Here is a 21,183-nt window from a genome sequence, read left to right on the forward strand (position 1 = left end):
AATTAAAATATAAATTAACATATATTTCTAAAATATAAAAGATTTTCCTCCTTGACTTCTATTATTCTAATCCTCATTCTCCCATTTTTTTCCTTGTACAGGAAACACTCAATTATTTGCTTTGATCTAAGTTTTTAAGACTAGAATCTATAAAATTATAGAATTGTAAACTTAAGTTGGGATAGTAAACGTGATTTAGCTCAGTTACCTAACCAATCCCGACCAAATGCCCATTCAGTGATAACACTGATAATTACAATAATGACTGCAATGACTAAAATTTTTACATGCTTCCTACATTAAGCACTTTATATCCATTATATCATTTAATTCCTACAAGAATTCCATAACAAAGTCCTATGATTATTCCATTTTACCTATTAGTAGTATTTTAAGTAACAGAAATCCCAGGTATAATCAGCCTGGTGATGATGATAAAGAAGATGTTGATAATAAAGAAGAGGAGGAGGAAAAAGGAGAAGGAGGAAGTGGTGGATCAGCTACCTTAACTCCTCACTTGAACACATGGCTGAAAAGTGTAGCAGTATCTTTTATAGCTTGATTCAGGGCTAGTGGTAGTTCCCAAAGTCAGTACTTCTGGAAACCAATCCAGCTCCTGAGGGTTGGTTTCACTTCCATGTTGCACATTATAGGCCTCTGTCTCTACCGGCTCACATCATCGTAAATACCATTTAAGCCAAAGAAACTCCATATCTTGTCTCATTGTTTCTGTTTGAACAGACGTGGCTCACATGCCCATTTCTGAACCAATCCATCATTGTTGCCAGGTGATACAGCACTTTACTTGACTGGGCTTGGGTTGTGAGTCACTCTCAAAGCAGGAGATGGGGATCAAGTGCAGCAGAACCATAGAGGGGGAGGAGAGTGGAAACCCAGGGTTATTATTGTGAACAGTGATGTAATGGAATACTGGGTATCAAAAACAGTCTTATACGAGTGTATACTTTTATTCCTATGTTTCTTCTTGTGAGATTCAGCCTATTGTTTTGGCACCCCAAAATCTTACTGGATAAGGAGTCTTCCATCTCAGTATCCCTGCAATTCTTACAAGGTTCTTCTTGTCTGTAAATTTTATGTATAGCACAAATTTGATGGAAAACTAGACCAGGTGGGACCAGGAACCCTTGTGATGTGCCGGTGGTGACTGCCCCGTAGACTTGGTTGATATTATCTCATTAATCGTATTCGTTTACATATGTATTATACACACAACTATGCCTGATGCCAAACCAAGCACCTCCTTTATACATGTAAGTCAATCACTAGAGGCTGTTGGACTTAGTATTTATGCCTGAAAGCAAATATTTCAATAGTTCCAAGCCAGGTTTAGACTCCATGTATTTGTTTTGTATTCTTTGAACTCTTCTAGTGAGAAGGAAACTGTAAAGGTCTTTCCTTTCAGAGAAAGGATTAAAAGCATGAGTTGAGTGTTGTCTTGATTCATACATGAGAGCAAGGAAATAGAAAAATTGGAATGCCTCTAAATTTACTAAGACAATCGCATCAGGATTTAAATCATCCCACCACCCCACCACCCCAAAAACCCAAAATTGCTCCATTTAGTTTTACAGGCAAATTTGAATATACAAGGAATAACTGTAATCTTATCTAAACCTTTTCAAGTAATTAAAAAATAAAAGTATACTCCCCAACCAATTCTATAAGGCTCATACTTCAATGATATCAATACCATAAAAGGTCAATATAAGAAAAGAAAATAGAGGCCCATCTTAATTTTGAATATATATGCACAAATCAAAAGTAAAAATTTTAGCAAATTGACTCAGAATGTTTAAAGAAAATATGGTTAACATTTTGAGTGCTTTTAACTCAAATCATCCTCTCAATATCATATGAGGTGGGAATGATTGTTAGCCTCATTTTCTAAAATTCATAATGACTAAATTGAGTTTATTCCAGGAATGCAAGGATGACTTAATATTGAAAATATAATTCCCCATAGTAAAAGACTTAGCAGGGGAAAAGCCATGTGGCCAAGTCAAAACATCATAAATCCAGTATTCAGTCATGAAAAGAAAAAATTGCAAAATACGAATTTTGCATAACTTCCTTAACTGATTAAGAGGGGAGATATAGATCTCCTTTCTAAGACAAGCTGATTTTTAAAATTCACATGTAAGATAAAGTAGGACAGCTAGTCAAAACAATTTTGTAAAAGGAGTAGATGAAGATTGTTACAGAGGAGGGGGAGGCAGTAATTTCCATACCAGTTATCATTCAAAAATCATGATAGTTAAAATAGTGTAACATTAGTGCAAGAAAAGACAACTAGACCACACAATAGAATGGAGACAAAAAAGTAAATTCATGCATATTTGTGAAAATTCCATCTGTGACAGGGGAATCTTCCCTGGAGAAGGATAGACTATTCAATAAATGGTTCTGGGACAACGCTTCATATCACATGCTGAGATCAGTTTCATTTGGAATAAAAGTCTAAATATAAAAAGCAAAACTTCATCTCTCCCCCTTTGTAAAATTCAACATCTTTTCTTGTAAAAAGAAATCTCTCAGCAAACCAGCAATAAATGAGAACACCCCTTATTTTATAATAGGTATCTATAAAATGCCTGCAACTAAAACTGTAATAATGGAGGAATACTGAATACTTCCCCTTAAATTAAAAAATAAAACATGCATGTCACATAAGAACTTGTTTTCTGTTTAAATTATATCAGAGGCTATTTAATATTTTATAACATCAGAACTTTTTCAGAGTGTAAGCGTTGTTTCTCAGTGGTCCAAAACAATTCTCCACCCTTATTCTTTGCCAAGTGAAAATGCTTTGCCAAACCTGCCCATTGTTGAGATATAAAAACACAACCAATGTTTAGTGCAGCAAGAATTAGTATAGCTTTCACTCAAGAAGCTAACAATTGCCCATATTAATTAGGATTATTTGAGGGCTTCAGGGAAACCCTTTCCAATTTTGATTTTGAAATTCGGTGATGCAATGCGCATCACTGCTAGCAAAACTAAAAACAGTGATGTCCCTTCTTCTGCATTTCTGAATCAGTAGTCATAATAAGGAAACACGCCTTGCTGATATGCCTGTCATGGGTCCTCTGACACAAGAAACAAGACGACCTCAAATGATGTGAAATTTAAGTAGAGAGTCTTTGGAAAGAAAATGTAATATTGTCTCAGCAAGAGTCCAAATTCCTTTCTGACTTACTGGCAGTAGAATAGACTGTCTGGTTAATTATGATAAATTTACCTCCTTTCTTTCTTGATGTGAAACAAAATTCAAACCACTGATTGGTAAGTTATGTCAGAAAAATGGAGGTAGAAAATTAACCCTTTCACATTCACTATGGAAATAATTTGTACAACATAAGGTGGATGTAAATCTTAAGCAGATAAAGCAGCTATTGCTTGCTCAATGCTGAGTCCATATTTTGTCAGTGGTTACTGTAATTCTTCCTATTTGTCTGCCATGTGCCAGGTCCATATCAAAAAGTAGAGGGAAGAACCATATCCATTTGATAAATACTTAGTATTAAAAATTCATGATACAATTATTCTTAAAGAAAATAATTGAAGTTCACCATATTATCAATTGTTGGGAAAGAATTTCTTAATCAAATATTCTAAGAAACAGATTACTAAATGACCTTATTAAGAATATTCCATCTCAGTATTAATAGGCATAATTATTAAATGTAGTATTGTAAAAAGTCATTCCAAATGTGAATCCAGAAATACAAACTCATCTTGAAACATAATTCTTCTGAATTGTTGACTTAGTTTACAGTCAGATGTAGGTAATTTGCACCTTTTTGACTCCACCAGAAGATGTCGCTGTGAAGTAGACTAAGACCTGCAGAGCGTGCCCTAGTGCTAAACCTGAGAACCACTTAATACTCCATGTAAGGGTATCTTTTTATTTGTTTGCTTATTTATTGGCATTTTTTTGTTTGGTTGCTTATTTTTATTTAATCCATGGGGAAGACATTTTTTTGACATGAATTTTATTCGGAAATAATTTTACAGTGTAGAAAGCACTTTTAGAAACATTACTTATTTTTATGTCATCTTCATAATTCTTTGCAGTAAGATAGGCAAGTCTTGTTATCCCTAATTTCTTGGCTATTCTGAGATCCAAAAATATTTGTGGGGGTAATTTTGTTAGCTTTTAAGTAACAGGTGATGGTGCTGGATTTCTGACCCCACATGCAGCAAGTTTTCTTCTCCACTCCAGACTTAGAACATGGAATGTAAGGGCCCCCACTCTGGGTTTTCAAGTCCACTGAATCCAGGAGTAGATAAATGAAAATAAACAATTACTTTGACCAAGATTTTTGACTTTACAAGGGCTATCTCTTAAGCAGTTAAAAGACAGTTCTGCTAACATTTAGCTTTAGTAAGCTTCTCAAAGAAGAATTTTTTAATGTAAATTTTAATAAATAAAAATCAATTCTATTTTTTTTCTGGTCTGGAAATATAATTCTTTGATAGAATGAATTAATTGTAAACACCAAGCTCTAAAAATCCATAATCTATTTCTAGTAGTTGAATGTTCTGAATATAGTATAGAGGAATTAATGCTGAACTAAGCTAACATACTGTTATTTCCTTTTAGTTTATCTGGTTTTAGTTGATCTGTTTTATACATTTCTTAGTTCTTTCTTTTTCTGATTGTATATACTCTAAAATTCATTGAATGCCATTTGGTTTTTTGAAAGTCAACCAACTCCTTGAGACTTTGATAAATATAAGTTCTAATTATAGGCTTTGAGTATCTTGAGGAAATAAAGTGTATGGCCCTTTTAATTTAAAAAATTGCTTTACCGATCAGGATTAAGTTAGATGATCAACCAATTGTGGATTCGAGAAACAGGAAGTATATTTTTCTTCCCCATAAAAGAAGTGCAGGCAGCTCAAGGATAGTGAGGCATCTTTACCACACCAGAGACCCAGGTTTCTACATTACCTGGTTGAACCTCATGGTCTAAGATGGTTGCTGAAATTCCAGCCATTGTTACCATATTCCAGTCAGAAGAAGGGAGGGATAAAAGAACTAGTTAATATTTCAGTACCAGGTAGAACCTACTTATAGGACCATTACCAGCTGCAATGAGCCTGAGAACATAACCTTCACTCTGAGTGGCCACATGCACCATTAACACCAGGGTTCTATGTCTCAGGAAGAGAGAGAGGGCAGTGGATGTCAGGGAACCTCTATCCTGACTCAGCACTGTTGCAATGAAAATTCTACCTTTATAAGTCCGATAATTACTTTATTTTCTTCCATTTATTTCTTCTCTCCTCTCCACATGTAATTCCCATAAGAATTAAAAGCTCCCTGAATTTAAGTCTGCCAGCATATGAGTTTGCACGTTTCTGGGCCTGCATCCCCGTGAGTCTCTTGAGCAGATCTAATTCACTCTAAAATGCTGGAAGGAATCAACAGGGCGACTAACTCTCTGCTTAAGGTTGGGTCCAGTATTTCTTCTTCTAGTTGAGCATACACATACAGAAAATGGCTGACAGTGACTTACATACGGCCACTGGGCCTGCAGCCCTGAGTTAGGTCATCTCCAAGGGCCTGAGAACTCCTATTGGAAACGATTCCTAGAAACCCACCAGTCTGGCTTTGTGGGTCTCACAAGTGGAATGAAGCTATACTGACAATACGAGAATCTTCAAAGATTCCTGGATTCCTGAAATTTTGTTGCTGAAAGACCCTAAGAGTCTAAACCTTCCTTTAACTGAGAAGATCTAGAAAGGATAAGGACCTCTGGAGCCTCATGAACAGGATGCAATCTGTCTTGTTCAGGCCCTTTGTTAAACAGACATATCATCACTGAAGTTCTACCATATTTTCAGCTGATTGTCAGAAGTGGCTTTGTGATGTTCTTCTGTCAGACTGGACAACCTCTATAGAGCACCAGTGTGGTTGAGAGTTCCCTCCCCTCTGCAGTCTGAAGGAACTTGACTGTGAGCTCATTCACATGTAAGTAAGAAAATGGGATGTGCTTTAAGGGCAGGAGTCGCTGCTTCTTTCCAGAGTCTTCCATCTTCCCAGTCACATTCCTGAGCCATCTCTGCAGGCATCACACAATTCTGGGGAAATCTGTTAATTTGCATTTTTTCCTGTGTCACACAGGACAGAAATCTATGTATGTTCTTGGAAACATCACATTGGAAGAGACCTTAGAGATCATTATTTTCTCAATTCCTGATTTCTCCATGAAGAAAGCTAAGACCCAAAAAGATGAGTTGACTTAATCAACATACATTTCTTAATTAAGGCTGATAAGAAACCAAAATTTAAAATAACTCTATACTTCATTTCTAACAATATTAACTATCACTATTAGCATCATAGATTCGTACCTGAAAACTAATTGCCTGCTTTTGATGAAAAAACAGAAAAGCATGGATTTGTTCCAAAATATATTTTAAATTGATAGTTAAATGACATGGGCTGGTTTTATAAAATATTTTATTTACAGTAGAGCTTTACAAAAATATTCTTAATAAAATTAATACAAAACCATTTGACAATATAACTTATATAACTATCTTCTCAAAAAAAGTGACATTTGATTATGACACATAAACTACATTTGTATCTGTTAAGTCACATTGTAGTATAAATATGTTTTATGATTTTTTTAAATAATAAGGTACAAACCTTATTATAACAATGAACAATAGATGACAAATGTTATTTCATTATTCCCCAATGTAAAAGTCATCTCTGGCCAAAAAATAAAAATTAACCAGAGAAAAGTAAAACAATTGTCCTTCTGTTCAATAATACAGTCCTTTTTAATTATTTGAGTTTACCTGACAAAGACACACATTAATCTGAAAGCACCATGGCATAAAGTCTAGTAACAATATCCCCCAAAGCCTTCTCCGATGTCTCCCCTTCAATCGTTTATTCAGTATTTCGCCAAGATAAATAAAGATTGATCTCAACTCTCCCCTTCATTAGTCTCAAGTGTTCTTAATATGCATTGAGTGTTTCAGACCCTCCCAATTGGCATGTGTTTCAAATGTGAGTTTCTTTCTTTGGCTTCAAGTAGAGTTTCACAATACTTAGGAAACATACTGGGCTCCTCCGTGGGGCTGAATCTCTGTGACTCCCCAGCCAACGACATTGCCCCGGATGTGACAGGACTCCGCTCCTCCAGCCTCTCTTACCTCTTCATTGCTGAGGGCTCTATCCCAGATATTAAAGCCTGTGAGTCGACCAGAAAAGGCCAGGGCTTCCTCAAAGCCTCCACCCACACAGCAGCCATTCTTCTCCTGGCCGATCTGCAAGATTCCTCCCTCTGGGACAACATGCCCCAGGGCCATGTCCACAGTGGTGGCTACCAGGTCACCATCCACCCACAGGGACCCGCGCCCTTTCTCTGAACTCCAGGTGCCGCACAGATGGGCCCACCTGCCCAGGGAAACCACGGTTTCAGCAGCCAGTTTGTTTTCCTTGCCCCCCACCACAAACACTATGGACTGAGCACTGAGGTACAGCTGGATCTCATAGGGGTTCCTCTTCGTGCCATAGGAAAAAAGCACAGTTTTGTTTAGAACATCTGTGGCTTTGACCCAAATGCAGACACTGAAAGTCTCCAGCTTCATTGGGATAGCCGGATGCACGCTTCCAAAAATCTTCTTGGACCGCATTGGGAATAAGATCGCTGTTTCACAACCTAGAGTACCAAGATAATGAGAATATGAGAGAAAATATGAATTCATTTAGAAGTGATTCCTGCATTTAGGCATTTTAGCATAGCGTTTTAATGATTATGCTAAAACATTGAAAAATAGATGCAGGATCACATCATGACATGAGGAACGTCAAATGTAATCACTGTAGAGCAAAGTAAACCAAAGTAAGGAAAGCTAATTGTTGTACTCAATGAGGTATCGAAATGGAAGAGTTGTGCTGCGAGACAAATTTTCCAACCTATTTCCAAGAACTTAGAGCCAAACTTGTTTCTCTTGCAACTTAATGAAGTTCTGGAATAAAAACCCTGTGAAATCCAATAGATGTAGCTCGACCTAGCCAGCCCCTGTCAACATGCATTGTTTTAGTGACTTAATGTTATTTTAATGCTCATGCCAATCCTAAAAGATAGTCTTAAATTTACCATTTCACAAATGGAAGAAACAGATGAATGTGCTAAGCTAGTTGTTTGATTATGCTTTCAGAGCCAGTAAGTGGCAAAACTAGGGTTGGCACTGGGGCATTCTGGTGACACCGTTCACCAGCACACCATTGTCTCCTAATGGTAAGAGAACCCTGGATTTGGCCAGAAGACTGGGATTCAGGTTGTTTCACCGATACTAAGCCATGCGGCTTTTTATGAGCCCATAATCTTTTTAGGTTTACAGTTATCTATAGGTGTAGAGTTAGCCTGCTCTATAGCTATCTCTCTATTAAAGTTGCTTCCATCTTCCCTCTTACAGTCGGCAAGTCTGTAAGCAAGACATAACCCTCAAAAAGAATCAGTAGACCAAGGACATGCCTAAAAATTCTTACTTTGTCCACATGCTTATAAATACTACTAAAACATTAATAGAGAATCTTTAAGGAAGAGTGCATTCTCCCAAGGGGCCTGATGGAGAACATATTTCTACTAATGAGTACTTAAGAGACTTTCAAACTTGGGAGTTGGAAGCTAGTAAACTTCACCTCTGTGCATCTCCAGATCACAGCCCTCAGGGATCTGGAGATGCCAAAGGAAGTCCTTCTAGGTATCAGAGAAATGATGTGCTAAAACCTTTAACAGGTGAGCGCTGTTTTATGCCTCCCTCACATATGTATGAATGACCAGAAAAAGAAAGAATACTTTTAAAATCTAAATTAGAGCTCGGTAGTCATTTAGAACGGCCTAAAGAAGATTTGCTTAAGATAGCTTTGGAAAGCCAGCTTCCAGAGCATTTAAAATGAACTGGTACATAGAACCTGCAGGAATCAAACATCCGTGTCAAGTGTGATGACCTCGGTTAAACATCCACAAGTGGCTGAGGCTCTTTCCTAAAAAACATTAACAAATGTGACCCAAGAAATAGTCAAAGAAGATATTGAAATTCAGAACGATCTATGAGAGTAACTACAATGACAAAGTACAAAATTGGTCATGTCACAGTTAGGCTTTAACTTTGTCACAGAAGAATTTGAATTTTTGAAGTTTTTTTTAGATTAATCTTTAATGAGGCATTGATTCCTTTTTCAAATGAAATTGGTAGGTCCATTTTTCTGGCTGTGTTAATTAAATCAAACAAAGCTCATAGAACAAAAGATCACCCATATGCACAGGCATTTGAGATAGTTCTGTAATGTTTCAGTAAAGCAGTGTTCACATGGGCTCCCACTGCAATCTAATTAACTGATTTCCTGTTTAAATAGACCCAGCAGTGGGATTGCATTCCAAAGCATTCCCTGATTGCCTCTCGGAGACCAGCTTCCCCTCTATGGCTGTGCTGGCTCTGTGCGCTCATGGAGTGGAACTGTGTTGGCAGGTTTTTTGCGCCTTCTTTTGGGGACTAGTGATTGAGGCTCTTGATACCTCTTCAAAATGTCAGAAACTCTCTCATGAAATGGCTTTTAACTAATAGGGTTTTCTGATTACATTATCAAAGACCAAACAAAATTAAAACCAGGTTCTTAGGAGGCCGACAACAGAGTGATTAGGAATCTCTTAGGAGCCAAGCTGGCAGGAAACCAAGAGAGGAGAAATCAAAGCCTGTGGGTAAAGCATTATTGGATGTAATGAATTAACATTTTAGAATTCAGAAATGAAATATGTCCCTCTTCTGCTCCAACTAGCATGCAGTGGTATAAATATGAAACTTCATGTTAATTCTTCAGTTTTTCTGATGAGATATGTACAATGACTACATGAATTGAAAAAGATAAGTAATTTCACCCATTAATATAGCCACAGAATTATCATCTATCTACCTCTTTGTCACTTACACTGAGGATCTATTATACATTTTATTTTATGTTTCCCCTGGGGCCCAAAGCCCTACTAGATACTTTCGAAAATAAGCTGTACATTGATGAGTTTGCTAATATGTAGAAAAGACTGCTGTCCTGGTGTATTTTCTGTAATTTTAAATGACACACACTCTCACACATGATTCTTCCTTAGATTCTTTGTCCTGCTCCATCCAGTAAGAGTTGTTTTCTTTTTCCAAGATTCTCAGGGAAAGTGTAAGTTATATTTTCTTACGTAGGACACTAAATTTTCTAATACAACCCACAACTGATGGTTACATCACCACTTCTTAGAAAGTTTTACTTATAAAAGAGTGTTACTTGGCTTCAAATCTTCTCTTCATGTCTTTTAACTACCTTTAAAATACATTATTTCAGGCCCATGTGGGCTTGCATTTGGAGAACCATGTAGATTCGGGCAAATTTGACAAGTTTCCTCTGCTTGAACCACCTCTCTCCTGTCTGGCCCTGATCCTCCCGCGGGATGGGGCCAGGGTACCAACTTGTTCCTGCATCTGACTCTTCCACTTTGGATTTCTCAGCTGTGGGTTATCCCAAACCTACACGCTCCGCTCATGTGCTAGTTCCCCTGACCTTGTGGGCTGCAGGAATCCGGGAATTTCATTAACTCTTTGAAAGTTAAAGGGATGGGTAGGAGGAACCAGTCCAAGAATTTTTAAAAAAACAGATTGGAGGAACCAGAGCTCCCCTAAAGCGAGAGGCAGGCTAAAATTAGAAGAAGTGGAAATTCCTAAGGGAAGGTCAGGGTCCACACCAGCCAATAGAGCCCCTGCAGTGCCTGTTGGGATCAGGTGTCAGCCAGGACTTTCTATTTCAGGACTGTGATGGCTGTGTCCACTGCCATCTTCTTGCTGCTTTGGGCTAGGGAAGATTTTGTAAAGCCATTTTTGTGCCTTATGTGGTATGTCGGAGATATGTGACAGCTCATGAAACCTAAAGGGGTGTGTGTGTGTGTGTGTGTGTGTGTGTGTGAGAGAGAGAGAGAGAGAGAGAGAGAGAGAAAGAGAGAGAGTGTGTGCATGTGTGTCCATACACCTAGACTGACTCCCCTTTAAAGCTCTCACAGCCTGCTGCAAGTCTTCCCACTGGTTGCATGGAGAACAAAGCAGAGACCCGGTCCTTACCTGCCGGCAGCCAGTGCCTGGCGGCCCAGCCCTGCAGCGAGTGAAGGTCAGCGCGCATCTGCCTCAGCTCCTCCAACACTGCTCCTAGGGCGCACCCCGCCTGTCCTGGGCGCTGCTCCCCCGCGCCCTCCAGGCGCGCCAGCCTTCGTCCGGCGTCGCGGCTCGCCTGCAGCAGCTCCGCCAGCGCCCCGGCCAGCCCAGCCTCCGCGGGGGCCGCAGGCGGACACGGTCTTGCCAGGCTGCCCGCCAGCCGGCCCAGCTCCGCCCGCAACCTCTGCATCTCGCCGCGCAGGATGTCGTCGGTGGCCTGCAGCAGCATGCCCTCGCGCATCTGAGAGTTCTCCAGCATGATGAAGAGTTTGTCCCATTCAGAGTGCTCCCGGCGGCAGTCACACGGTGTGGCTAGAGCGCGGACACATAAATCGTTGCAAAAAGCTGACCTCCCTCTGTGATCTCTTTGCAGCCCAGCCCAGCACCCCTGCCCTTCCAGGGCACCTCTGAAAAGCCACATGTAAATATCTCGAGAATGAGGGATACTGTTCATACAAGTTTATATTAAGTTGAACTCTATGCAGTAGCCGTTCATGCAGCTCAAAGCAGGGACAGACCGGCTATTTCATGTGGTTCAAACTATTAGGCATCTGTGATAGAAATAACTTTTTGAAACTTCCCCCTTTCTTAAAGTGCGTCTCTTGCAAAGCAAGCTTGATTTTTTGGTTTTGTTTTGTTTTAGCTCATTTCACTAGCTACAAACTCTATGCATAAAATTTAGACCCAAAGAGGTGGCTAGAAGTTGGAGTTAGCAGTGAAACGGTTAAAATGAACTTACGGTCCTCAGTGGGATGGAGTCCGTTGTCTATTTCATTGTCCAAATTCACATACATGAGCCCATAGTCATCGGCATTCTCAGCAGACACTGCAGACCAGAGAGCACACAACAGAACCGCCGAGAGATGCATGTTTGAAGAGAAAGTTCTCCCTCGACTTCCCACAGCAAGAGGCTCTCAAGCGAATTTGAGCAGAGGAGAGAGTGAGAGGCGGGAGCCCAGAGCCCGTAATAAATGCTGGGGAGTCTGAATGGGGATGAATGAGTAATGCCGGTGGCACCATGCAACTGGAGTTCCCTGAATTTGGGGGGAGGGGGATAGGGGGAGTGAGACAGAGACATTGCGCAATAGTAAACCACAAAGGTTTGCACAGTCAGATTAATTGGAGGAGGGTCAGGGGGGAAAGAGGGGGGGAACTGGACTGAGATTGTCTCTAGAGGAATCACTGTTGTAACTTGAATTGATGGCACTGAGGGAAGGGAGGGAGAGGAAGGATTAGGAGAGGAATCCTTCAGGGGTGGAGGTGTGAGAGTAAGATCATTATCCCAGCATTTTGTATGCACTTTTATTTCCCCCATTCCTTTATGTATAGAACTTTGCTCACTTTTCCTTTGTACACTTTTACAGGTCATAGCTGTGAAAATTCCTATCTGATTCCCAAGATAAACCCACATTGTAAGAACTTCTGTGGCTCTAGAAGCCAAGTTCACGTCTAGTTATCCCATCTTTAATCCTGGAGGATAACATACTTCTATAAACACATTTTTTAAATAACAACACCACAAAACTGGTTAAATCTAAATGAGAAAGAGCTGGGGAAAGGAATAAACTGATACTAGACATGTTCCTTTTCACAACCTGGCATAATGTGGAAATATTATTCCACTAGACTTAGAATAATCGTGTGGGAGCAAAATTTAGGCCAGGCAGGGGAATTAGATGAGACCCTCACCCAAAGCTGGACCCTCGGAGAGTGACATATGGATTTCAGTGGGGCCAGCTTCACTCTGCCCTAGCAGGACAAGAGAGAAGTTACTTTGTCTCTCTTTAACTGAACTCCTATAGGGGCTCTAAGAGTTGGTGACTTTGGACCTTCCTACACATGTTCAAGATGCAAATGTATACTATCAGCCATAGTGAAAATAAATTCACAATACAAAAATGTTTAAACATATGAGGTAATGAGAATCATCAGAACCAAAAAGAATTAGGCACTCCTTCCTCAAGAACTTTACTTAAAACATCAGCTAGAAACTAGAAAATGGGTGTGCTTGAAATTATTTAAGAGCTACAAGTAGAAATAGGAAACATGATAAAAGAAAGACATTGTCAAAAGAAGAAGACTAGGCAGGCTTTGTAAAGAACCAAATATAACTTTTAGGTTGTAAAAAGTTAATTGAAATTAAAAAAAAAAAAAAAAACCCTCCAGGAATAGGCTAAAATGCAAAGCAGGCAAAACTGAAGAGAATATTAGGGAACTAGAAGAAAGGTATAAGAAAATAATCTAAAATGTGCTCTTCAGTTCATAAATTATTCCAAATTCTTTCATCATTCCAGAGGAAAATAAAGAAATTAATCAGGTTTGCTTTGTTAGTTCAGTAATGTTTATCTTTTTAAGGACAGCTGCCAACCTAACCAAACCCGAAAGGAAATAGAATGTCCAAATATAGGAGAGAGAGAATTAAAAAAAAAAAAATGATCTATTTAATGAAAAGCAGTGAAAGGAATAAAACATAGACAAACCAAGATAAACAAAAAGCACACAATAATGTGGTCAAAATAAATCCAAATATACCAATAATCACCATAAATATTAATGAAAACAAACTTTCAGTTAAGAGACACAGGTTGTCAGATAGGAATAACTTTAAATTCCCAGCTATATATCACCTTTTACAAGAGACATAAAACATAAGAGTCTAAAAATGTTGAAAATATAAAAAACCTAAAGGAGAGAAGGGACAAAATACCAGACAAGTGCTATTAAAATTGTTAGCATAGCTATCTTAGTAGCAGCCAAAAATAATTTGCAAAATTCTTTTTTGCAAAAAAGAATAATTGCAACAAAAATATGCTTTATCAGGAAGATTTCTTAGAATTATCTAATAATGTAGTTTCTCATATATCAAAGATTGACAACATTATAAAGAGAAATTGACAAATCTATAGGCATGAAGGGAGATTTTTAACCACTTTTTTCATAACTTATAAACTCACTTCTCTCATTACTGATCATTCAAATGTCAAAAATAGAACCTACTTAAGAGTACCAAAACTTAAATATAATTTCAAGTTTGAGATAATTAAATATGTACAACATTGACCAGAAGTTTTGATAATATTCAAGGACACAAGCATTCAAGGAACACATAATCCCTATCTAATTCAAACTGCTCCTGAGAATAGTGTGCAGGAATGCACTAAGTTCTTTTTAGATGTCTAGTCTATGTATGACACCAAAAAGAAGCATGGGGAGTATAAGGAAAGAAAATTGTACACCAGTCTCATTTAAGAATACAGATGCAAAAGCTCTAAGTAAAATACTATCCAAATAGATCCAGAGATAGATGCATAAAAATGCACCATAACCAAGTTGAGTTTATTCCAAGACTGCAAGCTTGACTAAACACTAGAATGTCTATTAATTTAATACATTAACAATTTAAAGATTCATATAATTATGTCAACAGATGCAGACAAATTGTTTATTAAAATTCATCACTCGTTCTGTTCACACTAAGAAAGAGGAACTTAAAATGTAAATACCAAAGACCTATGAAAACAAATACATATTAATGTGAATTCTTAGAAACGTAGTGTTTAAACAAAAGGAATAAAAAAAGGATATCCATGGATACTCTTCATTAAAATATCAAAGGTCTCAGCTAGGAAGTTAGGACCAAAAAAAGAGACATAAGGAATAAGAATGGAAAGAAAGGAAAAGAGGGAAGGAGGGAGGAGGGGAGAGAGGAAAGAAAGAAAGAAGCAATTATCAATTATTCTGAGTTGATTGGATATATAGTCGTGCTCTGTGTGATGACCCTTTGGTCAGGGATGGACCACATACATGATGGATGGTGGTAAATGCCTACTGCCTTGTGATGTCAGGGCTGCCATGTACTAGCATTTTCCACAGGCAGCCGTCTCATTCATCTTGTGTTTCTTGATAGCATTATTTTGGACGTGTGCTTAATTTAATACCATTTTTTTCATTATGGCCCCTAAGCATACAAAATCCACTACCAATGTTTCCCATAGGAGTGATTAATCTAAATGAAATTAAATGTGATTAAAGACTACAAAACTAGAAAGTCAGTGATAGTTACTGCTAGCCAGTCAGGTCTGTCCCTCTCCATGGCTACAAACTTAAATAATGAGAACCAAGAGACAGAAGCTGTGAAAGGATGTCTTTTTTTTTTTTTTTTTAAGATTTATTTATTTATTTATTTATTTATACAAGCACTGGGTACAGTCAGAAGCGCATGAGGGTGAGAGAATTCACCAGAGCCAGAGCAGGGAGCAGAACAGGCAGAAGGACTGAAGTACACTGCTGAGGGGAGCAGCGGGTGAGACAGGAGAGGTCTGCGCGCCATGTGGGACCCTCGCCCCGCGGCTGGGGATGGAACCGGCGCTGCAGAGGCTGCAGGCAGCTTTGCAACCCAGCGCTCAACCGCTGCGCCACCAGGGAGGCCCTAAAGTATGTCTTTCATTGAAAGCAAGAAGACTAACAAAAATTTGTGAAGGACCTATAGCAGATGGAGAAACTCCTAATGTCGTGGATTGAAGACCAGACACAGCAGCTTATCCCACTCAGCAACCAAGACCTTCTAACCAAAGCTTTGCTGACCAAAGCAAAAAGTTTGTCTGTGATGTTGAAAGAAATGACTGGACCCAACTATGATGCTGAATTTACTGCTAGCTTGGAATAGCTTGAAAGTTTAGAATCACTCATTACATAATGTGAAAGTGAGTGGTGATCTGTGAGTGCTAATGACAAAGCAGCTGGAAAACTTCTGGAAATTACAGAATAAGTGAAGGTGGAGAAAAATTTACTTGCCAGAGCAAATCTTCAATATGGATGAAAACTTCCTAATCTGGGAACAGATGCTTGAAAGGACTTTCATCCATAAGGAGGTCAAGTCAGTGCCAGGTTTCAAGGCTTTTAAGGATGGGATGGCATTCTTCCTTGGAGGGCAATGTCACAGGCTCCAAATTAAACCCTTTGTGTGCTGGCACAGTGGATACCCCAAGGCCTTCAAGCATATCAATAAGCACCCACTGCCAGTGTCTTTCAGGAGCAGCTAGAGTCATGGATGACCTAGCTCTTCTAAGATCCCTCGTGAATTGCTGTGACAGAAAAATGGAGAAGTGCTGTTTGGAGAATAGCATGCCTTTCAAGATTTTGCTTATTGCTGATAATGCTGACTTCCTCCTTTTAACTGGTGATCTTCATTCCAATATCAAGTGGTGTTTCTTCCTCAAAATACCACTTTTTTGATCCAATCCATGGATGAAAAAATGATAACAACTTCTAAGGCCTATTACCTGAGGAGCACCTTTGCCGACTATAGCAACTGAGGAAGACACTGAGAAGATGAGAAGACACTGATGCAAATTCTGGAAGGGTTACAACATCTCTGACAGCAGCAATAACCTTGCTAGGTCTTGGGCTGATGTCACCAAGGAGTGTGTGAGTGGCATCTGGGAGAAGACACTAAAGTGCTTCATCTGTGACTTTACAGGATTTGCCAAGAATGAGGAGGTTGCAGAAATCACCAAGGCTGTGGTTGAGATAGCAAGCAACTTTACCTTGGATGTGGATGAGGATGTCATTGAAGAGCTTCCTGAGGGTTGACCAATGAGGAGTTAGAACTAGAACAGGAATGCATAAAGAAGAGGCAAGAGAAAAGGAAATGCAGGAGAAGAAAAACAAGAATCCCAAAGAAAATCACAATGCAGAGTTTAGCAGATTTTGCAGATCTCAACAAGCACCATAAAGAGTCTGAAAACATGGACACCAGTCCAGTTTTTCATTGAGAGAGGAGCAGTCATAGTGAATAATCTGCTTCTAAGCAACTCTATGATGAAGAAAAGAAACAAATTTGTTTTCTTGGACACATTCCTGAAAATAGAAACACCTAAAGAAGAGCCTCAGGCAGGTCCCTCAGGCCACGTGTTCCAGAAGAAGGTGTTGTTGTCATGGGAAATGACAGCTCTATGCCAGTCACAGCCCTGAAGACACTCAGTGGGACAAGGTACGGAGGTGGAAACAGTGCTATTGTTGAATTCCACCTTGTGTAGACTTGATTCTTCGTTTATAACAAAAAACAAGTTTAAAACATAAAAAAATTAAAAAATAGAAAAAAGCTTATGGAACAAAGATATAAAGAAATAATTTTTTATAACTAGCTGTAAAATGTGTTTGTGGTTTAAGCTGTTATTTAAAAAATCAAAAAGTGAAAAGAATTAAAGTTTATAAAGTTAAAAAAATCTCCAAGAAGCTAGGATTTAATTGAAAAAGAAATTTTTTGAAAAAAGAATTTTTTTGAAAAAGAAGTTTTTTAATTAATTTTGGGTAACCTAAGTGTGCAATATTTACAAAGGTCATGGTAGTGTGTGGTGCTATCCCAGGCCTTGACATTCACTCACTCACTCACCTTCTTACCAGAGCAACTTCCCATCCTGCAAGCTCAATTCACATAAATAAGTGCCTTGCACAGGTGTAACATTTCTTATCTTTTATATCACATTTTTACTGTACCTTTTCTGTTTAGAGGCACAAATAGTGCCTCTATACAAATAGTCTAGTATTTGTATAATTACATGTCTATACAGTGTCTGTGTAGTAGTATAGCAGGTTATACTACTACATTGAAGTTGGTGTAAGGACTCTCTCTGTGCCACAATGACCTAATTGCCTGATGGTTAATTTCTTAGAATGTATCCTCATGCTTAAATCATGCGTGACTGTCTATAGAAAAATCTAAGAGACTTCATCCAGACTTTGCTGGATGAATGATCAACATAAAAAAATCAGTTACTTTCTAGTACCAGCAGACAAATTGAAAATATCTTTTAAAAAAAGCTTCCATTTATAATAAAATAACAAATATGAGTACCTAAGAATCTACTTAACAAAGGACATATAAGGTACATTTAATATCACAAAACCCCAATGAAAAACAAATTAAGTCTACACTGATGGAAGGAGCTATCATGTTCTTGAAGGGGAAAACTCAGATTCATAAAGATGTTAATTATCACAAATTGGCCTCTTCAATGTGAAAACAATCCCAATCTGGTTTTTAAAAAAGTTGGCAAACTAATGGTAAAATTTATAAAAGCAGACAAGTAAAATGTAAAAAAATTTCCTCTATAAGATATAATGATCTGTTATGGTTATTGTAATTAAGAAAATGTATAATTAGTGAAACTGTGATAGATACCCAGAAATAGACTGAGACATCAGGGAAACTTTATATGTGAAAATAGTCTCACAAGTCAGAAGAAAAATAATTGGCCATTCAATAAGTGGAGGTGGGACAATTGCTTATATGCACACAAAAATATATAATTAGCTCTCTTCTTCATAAGTTCAAAATTAAATAACAAATGGAATACAGACATGAAAAATACAACCATCATGCTTTTAGAAGAAAATATGAAAGAATATTTTTATGTACTTCAGGTAGAGAAAGATTTCTCAAAAACAAAATAAACAAAGAAAATTCAAGAATCAACTACATTAAGATTGCAATTTTAAAGTGACAAACAAAAAATTAATGTTCAGCATAGAAAAAAAACTTCTACAAATCAGTAGAGAGATATAAATATCCCCACTAGAAATAAGCAATGGCTATTAATGGCCAAATCACACAAGAGGAAATGACCTATGAACATATCAAAAGAGTATCCAGCCTCCTCAGTAACAAAAGAAATGAAAATTAAGACCACAAAAAAGATACCATCCCACATCCCATCAGATGGTAAAAATGAATGTCTGTCAAAATCAAATGCTGGCAAGGATGAGGAGCAGCAAACACACATAGCTGGTGGGTGTGTGAACTGTTACAATCAGAGTGGCAGGCAGAATAATGAACCCTCCAGATGCCTACATATTAATCCCCAGAACCTGTGAACATGTTATTTCATTGCACTGAAGATGGAATTAATGTAAGACAGAGAGATAGTCCAAGATTACCCAGATGGACCCAATGTAATCACAAGGGTCCCTAAAAGTAGAGGAGAGAGTCAAAAGAGGAATTCACGAAGAGGTGTGATGACAGAAGCAAGGTCAGAAAGATGCAACGCTGCTGACTCTAAAGAGTCAGGAAGGAGCCCCAAACCAAAGAAGCTGGTAGTCTCTAGAAATCAGAAAAGCCAAGGAAGCAGATTCCCTCCTAAAGCCTCCAGAATGTGCCCAGTTCTTAAAATACCAGGATTGTAACCCAGTGAGCCATGCTTCAAAATTCAGAACTACAGCAATATAAGATAACAAATTTGTGTTATTCAGGACCAGCTATAGAACACAAATATAACCACTTTGCAAAGAAATTTGAGAGCATCTAGAAACTTAACCACTGGGGACAAACCCACTGCTTTGTCACTTAATTGTGACAAAGGAAACATCAGCATCTTGGAGAACTCATAGGAAATTTAGATTTCAAACCTTGCCCACACGCTGCTGAATCAGTATCTGTGTTTTAACAACATGCTGAGGTGATTTCTAAAAAGCTTAGAAGCAGTACCCTGGGAGAACAGCTCCCCTTTATATACAGAGAGATGGTATAAAAGCAGCAGCACTGTTGGTAAAAAGCAAATAGTAAAGATAATATAATGTCTTGTAACCATGGAGTGTATGAGTAATTGTTGCATATTGACACAATGGCATACCATGCAGCTGTGAGAATAAATGAAAGAATTTCTTAGAGATAAAACATGACAAATTGGAGGGTGGGGATGTGTAGGGAGGCAGAAAATGCTACAAACAGATCTGTATAGTATGATACTATTGATAGGAAATTTTAAAGCATGTAAAACAACATTAATTTTTTTTTATTTATCAAAAGTCATTAAGTCACACAAAATATTTCACCCCTGGATAGGGTCAGTGTGACCAACTACACAACACTGTAAAATTCTTATTGGTACATACAACATGCAATTAAAGTATAAAGGCATTCATGAAGATGATAAACTCTGGGGTGAAAAGGAGATGAACAGGATGGAAGCAAGGATGACTTTAAGTGCATGTTTGACAAAGCTGGTCAGTGGGCACAAAAGCTTATATTATTGCCAACACTTATTTAATGGCTTAAGTTATTTCATAATGAAGAAATACGCATTAATTTATGAATGGAATTTGTGGGATTTCTACACCAAAGTGTCTTCATCAGTTTCTAACTCAACAAAAATTCCTAGGTATTTATTTTTTTATCATTCCATTGAAACTCAAGTAAGCCAAAAATGATTCATCAGGGGTTTTCCCCTGCACGGCTCTTTAGTGAGTATTGTACCAAGAAGACTTACACCAGTTTTCTGTTTCCCGTTCCAAATCCAGTCCTATTTATCATGGCCTTTTCAGCAGCTGCTCAGTACATTCATATAACTAAATTCAATGAGCTAATGTGCTCTGTACAGACTGGGCACTATATTTAAAATTCCTGATCATTGGAGGAAAAGGTCTTACAAAAATAAACAGAAAACAAGCAAACATAATAAAATAAAATAATGTTTTCCTATGGACACAACATTATCCAGAAGAAAAGCTCTAATGTCTTGTGCTCTGTGGGCGCATGGCTAAGAAAAAAATGTTTTCTAATTCTATGACCCACATGTAGAAAAAGCAGTTGTCATTACTTATGGTCACCCAAATACATTCAATTTGAACCAGGACACCCCTTTTGTTAAGTTAGGTCACTAATGTTCCGAAAATGCTGGCCTTCTTTGAATCTTGGTTATAAATGTCCTTTGTATCAATCTTCGGATCTAAGTATCCTTTGTATATATCATGTCCCCACCATTTTCTAAAGGTCCACATATGTGTTATTGTTTCCTATTTGATTCTCTCCGTACTTTCTATATACAACGCCAAAATTAAAGTAAATAGATGCAAGAAAATGCTTGTCCAAGAAATCCCTAAAAGCCAATTCCCTGAACACATTTAAGTATTTGAGACGATTTTGAGAAAAAATCCATACCATAAATT

General features: G+C 38.0%; 2 protein-coding genes across 6 annotated transcripts in view; one reads left to right on the forward strand and one right to left on the reverse strand.

The window, feature by feature from the left end:
• VEPH1 (ventricular zone expressed PH domain containing 1) overlaps positions 1 to 21,183 on the forward strand; it is a 176,495-nt gene that overhangs the window by 32,036 nt on the left and 123,276 nt on the right. The gene's annotated exons all lie outside the window — the stretch shown is intronic.
• Positions 6,476 to 12,257, reverse strand: PTX3 (pentraxin 3). Its single transcript, XM_037526228.1, has 3 exons — positions 11,978 to 12,257; positions 11,149 to 11,550; positions 6,476 to 7,706 (listed from the first exon to the last, which is right to left on the reverse strand). The coding sequence occupies exons 1-3, from the start codon at positions 12,105 to 12,107 to the stop codon at positions 7,093 to 7,095; spliced, it is 1,146 nt and encodes a 381-aa protein (XP_037382125.1). The 5' UTR covers positions 12,108 to 12,257; the 3' UTR covers positions 6,476 to 7,092.

Source organism: Talpa occidentalis, unplaced genomic scaffold (genome assembly GCF_014898055.3).
Source record: "Talpa occidentalis isolate TD23 unplaced genomic scaffold, MPIMG_talOcc4v2.1 talOcc4.4, whole genome shotgun sequence".
NCBI classification, from domain to species: domain Eukaryota; kingdom Metazoa; phylum Chordata; class Mammalia; order Eulipotyphla; family Talpidae; genus Talpa; species Talpa occidentalis.

Excerpts from the sequence above, each read along its gene's own strand:
- PTX3 (XM_037526228.1), bottom strand. The coding sequence starts at position 12,107 with ATGCATCTCTCGGCGGTTCTGTTGTGTGCTCTCTGGTCTGCAGTGTCT. Across the intron at positions 11,551-11,977 it reads ACTCCATCCCACTGAGGACC|CCACACCGTGTGACTGCCGC; the intron begins GTAAGTTCATTT and ends TCCGCGCTCTAG. Across the intron at positions 7,707-11,148 it reads CAGGCACTGGCTGCCGGCAG|GTTGTGAAACAGCGATCTTA; the intron begins GTAAGGACCGGG and ends TTGGTACTCTAG.